Source organism: Gavia stellata, chromosome 2 (assembly GCF_030936135.1).
Source record: "Gavia stellata isolate bGavSte3 chromosome 2, bGavSte3.hap2, whole genome shotgun sequence".
NCBI classification, from domain to species: domain Eukaryota; kingdom Metazoa; phylum Chordata; class Aves; order Gaviiformes; family Gaviidae; genus Gavia; species Gavia stellata.
The window spans coordinates 111,134,417-111,153,153 of NC_082595.1; the positions used below are offsets into that span (position 1 = coordinate 111,134,417).

The 18,737-nt window shown below is 41.2% G+C and overlaps 1 protein-coding gene across 2 annotated transcripts in view; it reads left to right on the forward strand.

The window, feature by feature from the left end:
• INTS9 (integrator complex subunit 9) overlaps positions 1 to 18,737 on the forward strand; it is a 72,260-nt gene that overhangs the window by 44,641 nt on the left and 8,882 nt on the right. For both annotated transcript variants that reach the window (XM_059830591.1, XM_059830598.1), the window contains 3 exons: positions 3,410 to 3,581; positions 8,616 to 8,740; positions 10,203 to 10,370. In XM_059830591.1, coding sequence (XP_059686574.1) covers positions 3,410 to 3,581; positions 8,616 to 8,740; positions 10,203 to 10,370 — 465 coding nt within the window. The remainder of the gene's footprint in view (positions 1 to 3,409; positions 3,582 to 8,615; positions 8,741 to 10,202; positions 10,371 to 18,737) is intronic.

The window sequence follows — 18,737 nt, forward strand, 5'->3', positions numbered from 1 at the left end:
GGGAAGCATAACCGTTTGGGATTTTAAAAAAAACACAGCTCTCCGCAGTCTCGGTTCAGTACTTTAGCATCCTCTATCTCTTAAGCTTTCAGTCAATAATGGTTCTTTCCATAGAAAAGTGCTCTGAATGTTGCTTCTGGTTTCCAGAAATCAGTCCTGTTTTGAAAATAGTGGCTGGCTAAATGAGAGGCATTGGTTTTGGCCCAGGCTTGGTACAGGTTGGAGATCTGAACATGACACGGTAATGACTGTTGTGCTTATACAACCCATCTCATCTGTAGATACAAAAGACCTGTACAGATCATTACAAATTTAGTCCCCATAATGATTTGTGAAATTTTGTTGGTTCTGTTTTGCAAGCTCAGCTCCATATATTTTTGATTGGGTAATTAGAAAAGACTTTGCTCTAGGCACTAAAATGTACCAGCTGCTTTATCACTGGAGTGGGTAGAATGCCTGTACACTTGTTTTTGTAAGCCTTTCACCCCTGCTATGTCCAGCTGTGACAATCAGAGATTGTGAGCTAAAGTGTGAAGCCTCAGTAGACTTATCCGAAAAAATCTTCCAAGGTAAAAAGAAAAGATGAAAAAAAAATCACCACACCTCAGGACACGGTGCTGAGGATTCAGTGTGTGTCCCTTCCTGAGTTAGTACCCCAGTTAGAAGCGGTGCACCCCAGTGTTAGGCTAGAGGTTTTGTTGCTGGAGATGAAAAAAAAAGAATTAAAAAGAATGACACACACAAAACCCAAGGTCCTGAAAACTGGCTTAGAGAGCCTGTGTCTCTCTACAAAGTAATGGGAAGGGATTTGAAGCTTCCATAATGCTTTAAAGAGAATACAGCTTTTATGTTTATAAATAATGAACATTTGTATAGGTATAGCAGTGAAACAGGCTGTTGAGAATGCTTTTGCACATAGAGTGCTGCTCTCACATCTTAGCAAAGATTTGAACGCTGTATACAAATATATATATAGTCCTAAGGAACCTGTGAAACAGAATGCTGGAAAAACAGTTTGTGATATTCAGAAGTGTGTTACATAAATGCTAGCTGTAGAAATGTCTTTCACTTAGCTATCTGTTGGTCCCTGACAAAGTTTTGCCCTGGAATGTCACATATCTCATTTAGTATTTGAAGTAGAAATTGTCCTCTTCTTCCAGTTTGCCCAACTGAAACTGCTTTTGCAACTGCAGTTTTGAGGCTTTTGGCTTGCCTCCAAAAAAACCAGGGAAAAGCTTCATGGGGCCATTTCCCACCCATTCTTTTAAATGCCAGTGTTTTATGGGATCAGATTTGGTTTGCCCATTGTCTGCTAAACTGCAGTTTTTATTACTGAAGCTAAGTTTAGATTCTAAATATTGCACTCCAGATGTGTTAATCAGAAACCTTTACCAGTCTTAATTGCAGAAATGTTTTCAAGATTCAGTGCATATTAACTGTCAGAGCAGTTACTGGATGTTTTTTTCAAATTTCCCTCTTGAAGATTAAATAGGAATTTGGTATTACTAGTAAGCTGCAGCAAGTGTAGTCCCCTAGCTACTTCCTCCATGATCCAAGGGTCCATGTGGAAATAATGGGCTGTGTCCATACAGTTTCCATCTTACATCAAACCCCAGAAGGAATGATACCAATCCCATTCCATTCCAGCCATCTAGCTATTGCACAGCAGTTATAATCAGGACGTCTGGGAAGTCAAATGCAAAACCACAGCAAAATATTTGCTGTTAGGAACTTGAAGGAGACCAAACTCGAGGAAGCAAAGGAGAAAGATAAATATTGGCATCTATGTGCAGCCAACTTTCTATTATTGAAAGGGTATTGAGGGTAAGTTTGTACATTGTCTGTTCTAGCACCAAAGCATATCTTTAGGTGGTGACAGCTAGAAGTTGAGTAGGGTTGATACTTTTGTTCAGTGATGCTAAATTCAATTAAGAACCTAATTGTGTAATAACCTTGCGTTCTGAAGTGCTTTGTTGTGGATAAGTTGCTAAGAGGCTTAAAGAAGTGTCAGAGTTCTCAACTTTCTGTTCATTTCCATGTAGGCATGCTATCTTGAGTTAGATCTACCGCGGTAAAAAGTAACAAACAAAAAGAGAATCTGGAAAGATGAAATACAGCTTTGAGAGAGCAGAAGAGTTGCTTATTGTAATGTTCTTTCATAGTTCCTCTTTTGGAAATCAAATATGTTACAATGAAGAGGAACGTCCTGACAGGCTAGAAAGGCATCATGCACACATCATGTTATGACATGTAGCGAAGGGCATGCTGTTTGCTAATTAGTCATATCGTCTGGGTTCCACGGCACAACAGCTGCGGAAACGCGTTGCTGAACCCTGCATATGTGAATTCTGTATTTTGAGCAATGTTGCAATGCCTGGCAGGAGACAGCAACGTATGGAGAGATCTTTGATGAACAGTCCCACCTCCTTTAAAAACTGGCTGATAAAGGAAGTGCCGTTCCCCTCTTCCACATTCTTTATTTCTGTGTATGTTCTTAGTTGTTCAGTGTGTAATTTCCTTTTGTTAAATTGCATACTTTTAAAGAAAACTATATTTACAGCTATTTTCCAGCTGGGGATGGAAGCATATACCTGCCAAGAAAATACTTGCAAAATATTGCATGAAAGTGCTTAGCAGACTAGTCTATTAGATTGCTTTTTAAGTTGAAACTTGCTTTGCAGATTAGAAAACAATAGCAGGAGAAATAAAGCAAAATTCTTCTTTAAAAAGTGCTTTGATAAATAAACTTCCCCTTCTTAGTAAATAAATCTGTTCCACATGCATAGCTGATTACACTCTGTTTGCCAGCTCTAGTGACAAGTGCTTCTTACTGCTCTTAGTTCATTGTTATTACTAGTTTCAGCAATAGTTAAGGAAGGGTGAGTCAGTCTGTTCTTTCATACGTTTTTTTCAGAGGACTTGACTATGTGCAAACCCATTATACCAATGAAACTCATAGCAACACACTGCTGAAGGCAAAATTGCCTGGTATTACTGTGATGCAAGAAAACCAGGTTAAACGTCGGTGCCCAGAGCTCTTTGTAGACATGGCAAATAGGAAAAAGTAGCTTGTTTTGAATTTGGCAGCTGAGCACTCTGCTCGCTCCAGGAAACTCTAAGCTGGGAGTGTTTGCAGAGTTTCCTCTCAGTTACCATACTGCTGGTACCAAAGAAATGAGAGCAAGGACTTGGAGGCACCTGGCCCCATACTCTGGCTTCCTTTTCATAACATTTAGGACAGTCATGATTAAATTTGTTGGAAAATCTAGGTGATATGCAGGAAGGGACTCTGTGATGAGTTAGAAATAAACTGTAGAATATTTATAATCTCATGTAAATAAACACACTGAACTACAGAGCACAGAGGCATGTAAAGTTTGTAATGTCTGGATTTTTGTTTTTATTTCAGCTCATTCAGACAAACAAATTGAAACATTATCCCAGCATCCATGGAGACTTCAGCAATGACTTCAAGCAGCCGTGTGTTGTGTTTACTGGACATCCCTCTCTTAGATTTGGGGACGTGGTTCATTTCATGGAGTTATGGGGAAAATCTAGCTTGAACACTGTTATATTCACAGGTAAGTAAAATGCAGTTACCATTATCAAATTAACAATAGGTTGTGCGCTCTGGTTAAGTGTGGCCACATCCTAGGGGCTTTACTCATTTGTTCTGGGGCAGAAGTTTCTAACTTCAGCAGGAGCTCATCTAAATTAAGTCCCCAGGATTGACTATAGGGACAAATGTAATTATTGTGCCATTTAATTCATTTTAGCCCTGCAGAGCCAACCTTTGCCATGCAGAGTCCATTCCTGCCATTTCTAAGCAAAATCTTTGTTATGCACAGCAGTAAAATGCCTACAGGAAATTAATTTTTGGATTAAAAGCAGCTGGCTGCAAGTTAAATCCAGGCAAGACCTAATTGATGCTGGTCAGAAAGGAGGAACACCACTTCTCCGTATTCTATTGGAATCACAAACCTTTCCTCATCCTTTCTCCTGCCCTTTCATCAAAACCTCAGACAACCAGACAGTCTGTTTCTAAAGATGTTTCTGTCATCTCTGCTGTTTCAGAAGTGTGCACCCCATACAGACCTGGCAGTAGTGATCTATGCCGATGCTGCCTTTTGGCTGAGCTTTTTTTTCAGATGCTTTTTGGCTGACAGACACATTTGTATCTGAAGCTGAAGGTACAGCTCTAGCTAATACCCTGGGGAGTTGTTTCCTTTCTCAATGACTCAGGCTGCCGGGGCACAACAGGTCTTTTAAGTTCCTCCACTTCTCCCAGTCTGCTCCTAGTGCTGACCCTACTTTTAATGGATTTAATGAATCAAGCCCTATCTAACTCAGAATGAGCTATGGTCTGAGATCCACAGGGCAGCTGCATCCTGGGACCACGCCAATCATTAATAGCAAGACAAAGTATTGAAGAGAGAACACGAAGCTTTTGTGAAATCTAGCAAAGGGGATATCTTCCAGCGTTTGTTCTCCTTTAAAAATACTTCAGGGCCTTCCCTCAAAGTGGCGTTCTGTTCAGGTGCCTCCTCTTCTTTATACCCGACATGTCATCCAAACAGAACCCTACAGTGGGCACTCTTCAGATCTGAGGAGGGAAATAATCCTTTAGGCCATTGCTACTGATTTTATGTGTAACGAGCTCTGGTATAATTGGGACGTGTGTTATATATAACTTTGCCAGATAAAAAAGGTGTGGATTTTGGACTAGGACAAAGTAATTAGAAATGAGGAGGAGAACACGGAGTAACTGATCAAACCTACTCCCACAGGAAGGGTGTGATGGACTCCCACTGTTAAGCTTATTTTCCTCCTCTTTTTAGTGAGTAGGACTGCTGGAAAGCACATAACCTCCTAAAGCGAACAGGATTGGTAAAGGGTTATTTCCTTCCTTCTTTGTTTTTTTGACTATATACTTGAGGATAGTGATGGGCAAGTCCCTTTGATTCTTTCACAATAATTGCTACCAAAAAGTGTGACAGTATCATGATACTGTTAAACCAATTCGGAAGGATTTAAAGATGGGTGTAATTAGCCCTACTGCAAGGCGAGGGAAGATACAAGGGGGTTCCTTCTGAGCAGGCACGACACTTAAATCTAGACTGTGTTTATGCTGGGAAAAGTGTTCATGGTACCACAGCGCTAACGTCATAGCTGTTACAGTACCCATCATTCCTGACCTTTGAGGTGCTTTCAAGAGATATGCCCTAATTATAGTAATTGGTAAAATTGCAATATAGATACGCGTTATCTTGGAAATAGTGAATTCTACTCCGGTTGGGACTTCAATTAAAACCGGAGTGTGTACACCCTCTGCTGGGTTGTGTGGAGGAAATCAGTGGCATTAATCAAGTTCTGAATGTGCTACCCCCCACCAGCGAGGGTGTCAGAAACTGGCCTTTAGTGGCAAGAACTCTTATTCTGTGCCTTCTTGGGGGGGAGGTGCAATTGACCTTTCGGTACTAAAATGTAATCCTGTGAAGTGAGGAAATAGAGCAGACTTCTATTAGAACGTGGCCCTGGCAAGTTGTTAAGGGATCTGAATGGTGGTCGTAACAACCTGTGGATACATTAGGTCATGATCTTTGAGATTCATTCCCAGTTTATACTTCAAATGAAACTCCAGTCGAGATCTGCTTTAGTTCTATTGACCTTGCAGTGCACAGTGATTCCAGGTGCTTGTGGTGGTTTTTTTCCTAAATTTGTCTATCCGTGGCTTTTGGACTGCAGTTTCTGTCTCTCTCTGTAGGCATATCCACTCGGCAGGACATTCCTACTTCCTTATGACTGTCTCAGCTGGAACAAAGACATCTATGTCTGCAGAAATTCCTAGCAGATTAAATTCTTCTGTTCTTAGTAACTCCAGTGGAAATCTGAAGCACCTCCACTGATGCCTAGGATTTTTATTATTTAATTATCTAGCTTCTCCTGTTTTAAGATAAAATATCCTATAGTTATGAAAGAAATTTTGTCCATTGAAGCAGTATGTGATAGCAAATGGTGTTCTAGCTTTTCCTGTGAAAGACTCCTAGTTCCTAGTAATCAGGACCTTTAAACTACAGGCCATGCGGTATTGTTAATGATGACACTGCTTGCTCAGTCCACAGGAGCTAGGTAGCCTCCACTTTTCCCATTTGTAATGTAAAAAACAACTATGAGAGAATATAGACTAACACAGCAGCGGCAGGCATTAGACAGGACACCGGCTGTGAGTGAGCTGTGCTGCTGCTCTGCTTGCTTGTGTCCTTTGCTTGTAAATGTTACTGCTGAAGCAGTATTGAATAGATTATTGATTAAAAATATTGAATACCACTAAGCCACAAAGAAATTGTGGAAGAAAACGTGGTAGAAAGAGGTCTGCTTCTTGCTCTCTCTCTGATAACAACAATGCTTTGAAAACTTAACTCCCTAGCTCATGTATGCCACTTCAGTGCTGTACAAAGGAAGATTTTTTAACTCATTGTCACACAGTAGTAAATCAGATGTCTTGGGGGAAAAGCTGAAGACCTGTAATTCTGTCAGGAAAAAGTCAATATGTGTCCTTGACAGCCACTGTCTTCCATCAGACAGGTGACTTCTGGTTTTTTGGTAGTTTCGAAACAGCTATTCCTGTATGACATGAGTTCACTGTGAGACTAGATCAATTATGGTTTTCGCACGTTCTAAATCTTCAAAGTCCTGTGTTAGAATTCCTTCATTAGAATTTCTCACTTTTCCAAGGCTACTTACATTCTTATTAGTTGTTCAGAGAGTCTGTAGACTGGATGCCATTTTGGATTCTTAGATCAAAATATCCATGTCTGTAGATTATCTGTGCCTACTGATTCAAAAATACTTAGTCTGTGCTGCCTCATGGCATTCTCAGATACAAGCAGTCAGATCTCTATGTCATCCACAACACCAGATGGGATGGAAAAGCTCTCTTCTGGTAACTTTTTAAACTTACTATTTGCAATTTCATTGCACATCTCTAGCAGAGGACCTGTGCCTGACTTAAGTTTTCTGGTTTTCCCCACTGAGTTTTAAAAAGTCTTCTGATTTAACCTTAACTGACCACTGATCATTCTTTAACTAGCTACCTTCTTAGTAGTCTTTATTTTTAAACTTCTGCTCATTGCTATTAAACTTAACTGCCATTAACTCCCATTTTTTACATCAGTATTTTTAGGCTTTGTTTCATTGCCACTAACACATCTGCTTTTAACTAGCATGGCTTTTTGCCCAGTATAATTTTTATTTCATGTTTCTGGGCATCTAGTAAGATGTTCTTGTACAACTGTCACTTTTTGTTAATATTTCTCACTTTGATGTTCCCAGGCAGTTATTCTGACAGTTCCTTTAAACTTGGGAAAATTATCCCTTTGACAGTTCCAAACGTATGTATCATTGGCTGATACTATATTCTGGTCTCACAGGGTAAATATAACCAGACCACGATCACTGGTACTTAGCCAGCAGCAGATTTTTAGGCTAGCAATTAACTTGTCTTTATCAGAGGCCCAATATTTAATGTCGGATGCCATGCTGGGTGCCTAATTTCCAGTGGTGAAGTTTTAAGGACACTTTTTCTTGCTGTCCACATGAGAAATCCAATCAGTGCTCTCCTCATGGTGATGTAAGAACATAGAAGATGGCTGTCTAAATCTAGACTGATGTCTCTATGTTTAAATTTCCTTTAAGTTCATCCCTTTACAGAGCCTGAGTAGATACCAGAGAAATACCTCATACTGTTTTCTAGCAAGGCTTGGTGGTTCGCAGCTGCACTTCACTCTGCAAGTTGCCCTTTGAGGCTCTGTGGTTCAGAACAGTCTAGCAGATAAGTCTTTCATGCATTGCCTTCTCTTTTTCTCATTCTGTACTTACCAAACTAATACCAGTTTTTCTTTTTCTAGCATTTCCTTTATGCAATCTATCCCACAATTACCAGGTAGATGGTGATGGCTTTTCCACATCATTAGCTGGTGGCCCCCAAAATCAAGTGGCTACCTGTATCCTACACTGTGTCGCCTATGAGACCTACATTTTTCATTCACCAAAAAAATAGTATTTTTCTGTAGTATTCTCAATGTTGTGTTACTCTCTCTAAACCTGGCACTTAGGTTAAAATATGTATCTATATATACACACTGTAAGGAAAAAGAGGAGTTGGGAGTTAATGTGTCTGCAGCAGAGGACATCGGTACACGTTTATCAAGATACAATCTTTATGCTGCATTTTTGTCATCGTGAAAAACAAGCTGACATTTGGGTTACCGTATGATACCAAAAATGTATACATCTTGCCTTCTTTTACAGGATCTGATTAAAAATAAGAGATGATGTTTTTGTCTTGATTAGATTTGTTATAAAAATCATGCAATAATGTGTTCAAATGAAATAGTATTGCTGTGTTGCTTGATTAAGGTAAGACTAATTGTGGGCATAATTTTCATCAAATTAACTGAAAATAACGGGTGAGGGAAGGAAGAAGGGAAGAGAAATCTGTAACAGAATTAACATTGCTGAACAACAGCTTGTCTAGACTAGAATGTGGAATCAGAAGAATTGGGCCATCTTTGTTCTTAATAGGCATTCAGTGTTTTCAACATTTCTCTTTTCAGAACCCGATTTCTCCTATCTGGATGCCCTGGCTCCTTATCAACCTTTGGCGATGAAATGCGTTTACTGTCCCATTGACACAAGACTGAATTTTATTCAGGTGTCTAAATTACTCAAAGAAGTCCAGGTAATGAATTTTCTGTTGCCTTTTCTTATGCTTCTTCACACACCTGAAATAAATAGGTCAACTGTGAACAACTGTAACATTAAACAATAGCAAAATCAAGACAACACCCAGATCCTTTTTTCCATGAGAGACCACACAGCATTGAGCTCTCCTTTATCATCCTTCTCCAAAATGAATATGGCATGATTGCCAGTCTCTGCACAGAGTGGCTGGAAGATCCCTAAAAGCTTAGAGTGCAGAGCAAATGGCGTGTACATTCCTTTCCTCCTTTTTAGGTATGAATGGTCATAATAGCTTTTCCCCTTATTCTTTTTCTTGCTTGTATGAATAAGCCTGACTGTGTCTAACGCAGTCTTAATGTAAAGGGTACCAAGTGCTGAGTATCCTCAGCACCCTCAGCTTTAACCATTTCCTCTGCTCTTTATCCTGCAGTTGATACTTGCTTTGGTCCTGGCACTGCTGTTCTGGAGTTTCACGTTTCTTCCAAATCCACTGCTTTCCTTACTCCATTTGCAAAATCCAGACTACTTCTGTCTAGGAAGAAGGCCAGAGCGTTGATGTAGTCTCTGCTTTCCCCCCTTGACTCTTCTTGGCTTTAGTGGCCTTTCCTTGTCCATCCAATTTGTTTCTACTGAAATTTGCTTTCTGACTCATGACATAATCAAAATAATACCCAGTTTTTCTCCTGGCAGAGCTTTTCACTTTGTTCTATCTTCAACTTGTTGAACACAAAACCACATATTCTTCCAAACTTCTTAAGAATGTCTGGATCATTTTATCTCATTGTTCTGTGACCTGGCTTGTCACCGCACAACTGATAGCAATTACCACTGCCTGTTTTTTGGACAAGCATCTTCTTCCATGTTATTACTGAAGTACAATGCTGTTTCCAAAACAGTTTGCAGAAACACTGTGTTGTCCTTGGGCTTCCTTAAATCCTGCAGTGATCCTTGTGGCAACCAGCCTGTTCATGCTTTGTTAATATATTGCTGACAGGTCGTGAAAACTCAGAGTTGCTTTTTGTCCTAATGTTTTTGCATCCTTGCATATTGTTACATCTGCCTCACTCCGTGCCATTTTGTGATGGTCTCCACCACTACTATCATTTGTTTCCCATTTCGATGACAAGGATTTGGAAGAAAAAGCTATTGAATATTCTTTTCTCTCTCCTTATGGCAGCTAACGTGATTGCTGATATTGAAGTGGTGATTAAAGACACAAATTTAGGCCTTGTTACTCTGGTCACTGTTGTATACAAAGCAAAGACTGCCCGCTCCTTGAACAGTTTGTTCCAATACTGACTGGATCTTCTGGACTGCATCTTTTGGATGTTGTTTTCATACAAATAAATTAGCTTGCTATCAACAATCTGCAAACCTCCTTATGGCAATGATTATTGTTGTAGGGCAGCACACAGAATCAACCAAACGTTTTTGTAAATCACCACACTCTTCTTTTCCAGCCTCTCCATGTAGTTTGCCCAGAGCAGTACACTCAGCCACCACCCACCCAGTCTCATCGCACAGATCTGATGATAGACTGCCAGCCTCCGCCAATGTCCTACCGCAGAGCAGAGGTGCTGACTCTTCCGTACAAGCGGCGCTATGAGAAGATCGAAATCATGCCAGAAGTGAGTAATAAAAGTGTGAAAAAAGATGGTGGCTTCTTGCTCATACATCCAAATTCAAGCTACTGCTTCAGTAGCCCCTTTGACTAAAGATACCTTGTGGCTGTGATTTACTGTTGACTATGATCATGTAAAGCACTTTCTGTCGAATGGAGGGCTAAGAAAGAAGCATTTCGGAGAGAGAATTTCCCTGTGTGAACTAATTGGAATTGAAAAAAACATTGTGGCAAGCAAAAAATATGTTCAGGTTAATCGTCCTTTGCAAGGATATATCGCATCTCAAAATACAGAACCAAGGGCAATCTCTGCTAGCCACCTGTGAGGCAAGCCAGTCACCTCCAGTTGAAATATGAGTAAGGTGAGGCACTGCAGTTTGAATTTGTGGCCCAGGGCCATGGAAAGGATCCAAAGCATCTGGGAGTTAGTAGCCAGGAGTTGTCTTTCTCCTTCCCCAGCTGCACCTGCTGTGAGAAATACCCTTTCCCTTGAGGAGCAGTATTCAGTCATATGTTAAAGGCATAGTAGTGAAATGGCTCATTTGTATTACAACAGTTTCAATAAATGGTTAATTCCTACAGACTGTTGAAGTCCAACAGGTTAATGGGTTGCTTGTAGCCATCTCTAATGTGGACTACTTATGCCTGCAACACCTATTAGTAATTTATTAACCCCATAAATCAAATATAAATGTACCCATAATACAAAGGGTGACCCATATTCTAACAGACATGATCTTAAAATATTTTTTGACAATCCAATCAGCACAAATGTGTCCTTGGATCAAAGGTGACGGTGGCTTTTTACAAGCAGGTGTTACTGCCCTTTGGAAACTGTTGAATATGTGAGTCTACTTTTCATCAGAGAGTAGAGGGAGGAAGTACCCTTAGTTCAGCCGAACATGAAGTACAGGACTGGTACCCATGTAACAAAATCCCTCAGCCAGTCCGCAACACTGATTCCTACCACTTTGCGTGTGTCTGCTTTGTGCATCAATTCTGTTAGGAGCCTGCCCAGCTCACTGGTTAGAGGACTGCCAGAGACAAGGAGGGATTTTTTAATTAGAAAATATACTTGGATGCAACTCCATCATGGCGTGTATATTTAATTGTTTTGGAAATTTGCATATTTATTGGATCCTATTAAACCTAAGACTAGTAAAACGTGGCTCCAGCATGACCAAAACAAATCTTACATTCTGAGTGCAGAAAGCCAGCACATGGCTTACCTGTTATTTAGATCCCACTGAAGCTTTGGGTTTTCCCCTAAACTGTGAGGGTGTAAGTGAGCCTTTGTATGTGAGCATATCCCTTGTGTCAGCCCTGAGAAGAGGGTGAATACCAGCTTTCCCTGCAAACAGAATGCAGATTAGCACAGATGCTACAGATGAATATTCACCAACCATCACATATTTTGAAGTTCCTATCAAGGGGGAGGGTTGTCTAAAAGCTAGGCTGGTCCATGGGAGTCGCAGGTTTGGTTTCTCGCTCTGTCGGAGTCTCCCTGTGTGATCAGCACAAGTCTAAAACACAAAATGCAGCTCACATTAGAAAGGACACCGAGGACTGCAGAGTTCCCTGTCAGAGCTTATTAGTCCACAGGCAGTGCCATGCTCATGGGGCTAGACCGCATCAGAAAACAAGTCAGCATTTCTCTTGTTAGCTTGGCTGTTGGCAGCAAGATCCCTTACACTTGAGGCTCAAGAGGCCATGTGGATTCAGTCTCATTGGCAGACACTAATGTGAAAATGCTCTGCATTTCTCAAACCCAGATCTCCAGTGGTTTTTAGGTGCTGTCTGTCACTGAAGCAAATGGATTCTTCCTATACCTCTAGGTGAAAACAGTGCATAGAAATAAGAGCGCTTCCCAAAACTGCTGGGATGTTGGAGGGAGGATGCACTGTACACAATGTGGTATTCACCAGCCTGGGAATCGGTATCAAAGAAGCACGTAGAAAATGAGAGCTGGTTTCTATTGCATTCACTTTAACTTGGAGAGTTCGAGCAGAAAGCTGCACAGACAGGAATATTGACAGAAATGACCCTTTTTTTTCCTCTAACAAATTACATCAAATAATTATATTCACACAGGAGTCCTAATTTCAAAGCTATCTGTGCTCAGGGATTAGAAACATCTCGTGATTTTCCATGTCCTGGTATTCTCTCTGGTTCCAAAGCGGCACTTACCAACTTGTTGCAAAAAGCTACTTGGTGTGTAATGACGCTCCTGAAAAGACTTTTTAATATGATACAAAAATTAGTTAGACTTTCAGGAAAGCTGTTCTCCTTCCCCATTGGTGTCAGGGAGGTAGTGTTTCCTTGCCTTAGGGGGTTCTTTGAGAGTTAGACCCATTAGTGGTTGTGTACTTGCCACTGAGAGCAAGGCTGTGGTTCAGGGCTGTTCGTAGGAAGCCATTCCCCAGCACTGAGATAAGCAAATCATCCTCAAAAAGAGATCTTGCTCATTTTTTTTAAGGGAACTTGCTAGAGGAATAGCAATGCCAACTTTGTAGTGATCACAGACTATCTCCTCAGGACAATCTCTATTTCAGCATGTGTCCATCACATCACTGTGTGAGGCTAGTTTTTGCTTCCAGCTTAACCTGCAGAGTGGTGATAACGCATGGAAGGGATGGTACATTGTCTCCCACCCTCTCTGACTTTGGTCTTTGTGTCTTAGCAGCATAGCTGATAGCTGCTGAGAAGTGTAACTGTATAATCTCCACTACTCTGTGTAACCAGTCACAACAGTCAATCCTAAAGGACTATTTGGCTTTCAAATAAATGGGAGAAGGAGGAAAAGAATTGTCTTTTTCCGGGGCCTGTATTTTCTTTGATGCTAACCCCCTAAATAAGCATGATGTTATCTCCTTACCTCCCTAATAATTTTTACGTGCCATCTGCGTGGCTTGCCTCATTCCCCCTCCCAGCAGAAGAGCCCTGTCTGTCTGTCCCGTTGTGCACAGGGATCATTAGGATGTTGGTTCTGAGAGGCTGATGCAAATGGCCTCAGGCATTTGGTTTCAGGCAGGGTTTACACAGCAGTGGCAAAAAGTGGCTGTAACTTACCCTTCTGCTGGGTGGGTTGTGCAAGACAGGATTGCAAATATGATTGATTGATAGATGAGGCTTCCTGGTGGAGAGTATTTGCTGCTTGATGTCTCCTTTTCAGTAGTTTCATCCAGGAAGACTCTTTAATGGTGCCTAAATATATAGGAATTTCTATACTGCAAGGAAAGGGCATTTGTTTCATATGGGCTACCACCAGCTCTGGGGTTCTGTGAAGGCTCAAGTGGCAGCTGGAAGGGGTATTTTACAGCTCCTAGCAAACCTTGCGAAGGCTTGTTATTTGTCAAAACCATGTTAGGCAAAAATGGAATGATGAAATCCACCCTGGGGAAAAAAAGTAATTGCTAGATCTGCTCCAGGGCTAGGACTTGAGTCTAAAGTAGCTAAAAGTCTCATAAAAGAACGTCTGCTTCAATGAAGTCCCGATCAGGGCCCTCTTCTAACATCCACAGCCCTTTCTCAGAAATGGACATATGCTCAAACTTCTGTCTGGATTCTTAAAGCTTTTGAAAACCAAACAGTTGGCTCAGCATAGTTTCAGTCAATACAGACTGACTGTAGGTAGTGCGAAATTCCCTTTCCAAAACTGTTTCAGGGGTTCAGATTCTGGCCTGTCAGACTAATGTAAATTTACTGATACTGCTGGACCTTGTCTACATTTCAATCACTTCACCGAAGAGCAAAGTCAGGTCAAGGAGGACTGTTCTATGTTAATGAGACTTACACGCAGAGCAGCCTTTGTTTAGAGAGAGGTTTTAACAGTCCCAAGGCACCAGGCTGGAATGGCTCTCAGTGGTATTGTGGAAACCTTTACACTTTAACTAATTTGTTCTTCTCAGCAGCTGCCTTTCACTTTAAAAATGATAAAAAAAAAGACTGCTTCCTGGAAATTGGTTAGGCATTGTCTATTCACAGGAGAATGGTGGGAAAATGGAAAACACCTTCTGGAGCAAACAGATAAATTAAACAGTAGTGTTTGAGCAAATAATGTGCCTCCAGTTTAATTACAGCTGAACAATAGTGCGGATCACTTGGTTTCAGCAGCAGACTGACTTCAGTGAGAGCTCTGTGTTTTTAAAGTACTCTATTTGCAAGTTCGTCAGGACACAGGCCAGTACAGGAGAGTGTGAATATGCAGTGCACAGCCTGACAGGAAGTGAAATTATAAGGAACTATTGCAGAGAAGAATTAGGAAAAAAAACACTTGGCAGCCCATTATAATTATGTAGCTTTCACTCCACCCTCCCCTTCTCCTTTCTTGACTTCTCTTTCCACATAGGATCCTGCCAATTCCTTTTTGAGAGAAAGGGAGGCAAAACATGGCTTTCATCTTACCTCTCCAGCTTTCTTCCATGTTTCAGTTTGATTTCTGTCTTTCTTCTAACCCTCGACTTACTTTGGTGACCCCACATAACCCAGTCTCCTGACCTCTCCATATCTTTTCCCCTGACTATTCCCCCTTGTATGAAGATGCTGTAGTCTCACTTACCATAAAGTGAATGAAATATAACCTTCCTGCTTGCTTCTGCTGCTGTCATTCCTCCCTTCAGCTCCAAGCTCACTGAATCCACTGTCTGTAAAATTGCCAGGAGTCCCTCCCTCGTTCTAACACAGGCCCTCTCTAAGTTTGACTTCACCTTTTGACATTCCACCAAAACTACTCTTGTCCTAATTTTTACCAACCTTTTCTTAGCCAAAGCCAGAAACACTGTAGTCTTCCTGATTTACGTCATTAGTGTTCAATGCAATCAGCCATTTCTTTCTCCCACCTCACTCCCGTGTCTCTTCTCTCCTGGCCGTTCAGCCTCCCATTGCTTCTGCAGAGAATCCTCCTCCTTTCTCCTCTCTTTTGTGGGCTTTGAATGTGTTATCCCTCATTTCCTTCACTTTTTTTTTTTTTTGCCGCACCTTTTCTCTGGTTGGTCTCATCCACAGGTTGTCCTATTTAGATTGATGAAACTTGGATCTCCCTTTCTGCTCCCAGCCTGCCTTTGCCTGCCCACATTAATATCTAGGTTTGTTTCTCCTTCATTTTTGATGGCTGGCTGTAAGATAACACTCTTTTCTAGCCAGGCACTCGCCTTTCTTTTTCCCAATCAGCTTCAACAACATTCTGACCCATAAACTGGTTACTATATTTTGACTGATGCCCTTTTCATGTCTTTCAAATGACTCATCTTTTGAATCTGTAAGCTGCTTGCCTTTACTTTGAAGATATTTCATGTCCTTGCTTCCCCTACCTGTTATTTTTCATTCAAGTTTGAGGCTGATTTCTGCTTCTGCTCATTCTGGCTTCCACTGTCGTCTTGTAAATTCCTCAAACAACTGTTTCCTGCCTGCTCCCAGGCTATGCAGCATACTGGGGAAGAGCTTCATTAAACAGCCATAAATCTACTTCATTACACTTCTTAAATACCTCCTTAAAACTGTCTCTTAGCACAGGATTGGCAAAAAGCCAGTGGTTAGCTTTAGTACTGAGACTACTGCTTATAATCCCACCCAGGATTGTTTCCTGTTGGTTGGTCAGTACATATCTTTCTGGTTTGATTTCCAGGTTTTGGGGCAAGGTTCATCATGTTCAGCTGGAGCCCTGGTCCATTAGTTGAACATGGAACACGTACATGGAAAAGAAGCGGTTTGTTTCATTGCTCAAAACTGCAGGACTACCCCTTCAGCTTGTTTTATTTCTCCACTAGATGTTGGCTCTGTGGAAGAGTAAAGCTAAGATGTAGGCATTTGCAAGCGATAACGTCAAAAACTTTAGATATTTATGGCATGATTCTTCATCCACTGAAGTTAATGAGACTTTAAAATCTGCTCCAGAGGGAATTGTAGCAGACCCACAGAGACTGAAAGATCTATTAAGTTAGGGTTAGTTTAGCAACTTAATCACCCCATTTAAAACACTTGGATTCTGTAAAATCTGAGGCTGAAACCCCAACAAGACACGACTCAGATCACCCACTAATGATTATATAGATGCCCTTAGTTCTGGGATGTTTGTTTTTCTCTGTTAGAAATGCCCTTGTTCCTTTAAGTCTCATTGGAAAGATTCCCCAATTTCCACTGTACTGCACAAATGGCCTGCAGCATGCTTGTGCCTTGTTTAATATGCTTGCTGGTCATGAACGCTTACTCCACAGGCATATTTAAATCTTTAGACCTTCCTCCTTCAGTGCATGTGTTTGACCACGTATCTTTTTGTTTCCTCTGCAGGTTCTGATACTTGCAGACTTCCTGCACTCAGACTCTGCCTAATTTAGCAGACGGTATAAAGCCAAGGCTGAGTCTGTTTGAGACTTTTGCCCACACTATAATCTCTTGTGCATTTCTGTGTCTGGTTTCAAGTGACTTGACAAGAGAGCTCCTGGTACTTAAATAGTGAAGGGATAAGAAGAGGCAGGGAGGTAGGAGGTGAGGTAATTTTTTTCCTTTCCTAATATTGCCATCCAAATATAAGTGACAGGATGAAGGCCATGGTTTTTCTTCTGTTTACAAAACTGGCTATATGGATCATCTCTGCTTGTGAAAGGGCTATTGCACAGCTTTTAGGCATGTGGAATATTTGGGCACTCTTTTCCTATTAAAGGTACACTGGGAAGATGCTTTTCTGCATCCAGAAACCGGATTTGATGTGTGTGAGGAACAAGGTGAGTGGAGGGATGGAGGCTGAGGCAGGTTGTTCTCTGTTCAGATTTTGATGAGGACTGGTTATTGTAAAAACCTCTGTAAAATTGTGATCACTAGGGCCTGGTGGACTCCCTCTGAAGGCAGGCAGATCTTAAAATCTTTGTGCTTATCTAATAATTGGGAGAGGATATTCTTCTGTCACATACAAATTGCATCCTTTTTAGGGGCTAGGTGGGAGTCTCTTCATACCTGGCAAACTGCAAGGCTGTAAGCAATCATTTCCACCTAGAAATGGAAGTGCCCTCATGGGTTACATAGCCAGAACCCAGCTGCAGTTACTAATAGTGTTTATAATGTGCCTCATAAAATGTAAGGCACCAGCTTCAAATTGTGAAGACTTTTGCCCCTGCTGTTCCCACTAGAATGCTGTGCAAACCCCCACTGTCTCTGATGGCTAGAAACATCCTAATTTCCAGCCTATGTGTATTCTTGGCTGGTCTGCACATACTTATTCTTAACATCATGTTTTAGCATAAATAGATTTTCCCTTTTGTTGGTATTTTCCCTGTGGTGTTTGTGTAGAATAATCAAATTCTCCTTTTGGCTTTCTTTTTGCCAGGCTAAGCAAGCCAAGATATTTAGTTTCCTCTTGCAAGACAGCTTCTCCTGCCCTAATCTACCCTTCAGTATATCTTACTTGAACTTAAATTACACACAATTTACAAGTAGTTCAGATGAGATCTTGCTGGACCCAATATAATAGCAATAGCTCATCTCTGCTAGAATTACCTGATATTTTCTGGAGTTGCATTTAGCTTTTTCATGGCCGTGTCACATTTGTGACTCTCAGTTCTCATGGGATGGACTAATAAACCTGGACCCTTCACCTCTGTCATTTCCAGCAGAATTTCTCGGTATTAGCCCGGTCCCTGGCCTTGCATTTCATGCTATTGAATTTCATCTTGTTTTTCTCACTCCAGTTCTTGAGGTCATCTAGCTCTTCCTCTATGAGAGCCTGATCTTTCTTTCTATTAAGGGTGCCTCTGCAAACTTCAGTGGGGCCTTCCGAACACTCTCCTCGTTCTGTACTGAGGTCATTAATAAAAATTGTATGGGAGTAGGCTGAAGACTGATCCTTCAGGAACTGCAGCAACAGCCCAGTAGTTGTCTGAGGATATCTTTACTTTAACCAGCACTTTCCCCACCTCAGGACTGCTGTAGAAATCCACAGTCTGTAATTTCCCATGTGGTACCTTGCTAGTGCTTCATGAAGCACAGACTGTGGCTGCCCCAATTCCCTCAGCAGTTGTCTTATCAGAGAAGGCTGTTGTGTTAGTCTCATGCGCTCCACTTTTGATGATTTTTTAAGATTTTCCTTCCATTTACTTTATTACTGCAGTATAGTGGCATGAGTAATGGACCCCTTAGTAGGATTTCTGAACGCTAGGTATTGCACAAGCACTGAACAAAACTGATCCCTGCCCCAAGGAATATATTGCAACTTTATTCTTTCTTTATTTTTTCTAAGGATTTGCAATGTGTTGAGTTCATAACACGTCTGTCCTGCCCAGTGGTTTCACAGCTGTGTTTCATGTCTTTGATTTCTCTGGTTTGATTCAGAGTTGCTACTCTGGCTTCTACCTCTAATGCAGAGATCATACATTTATGCACGGTT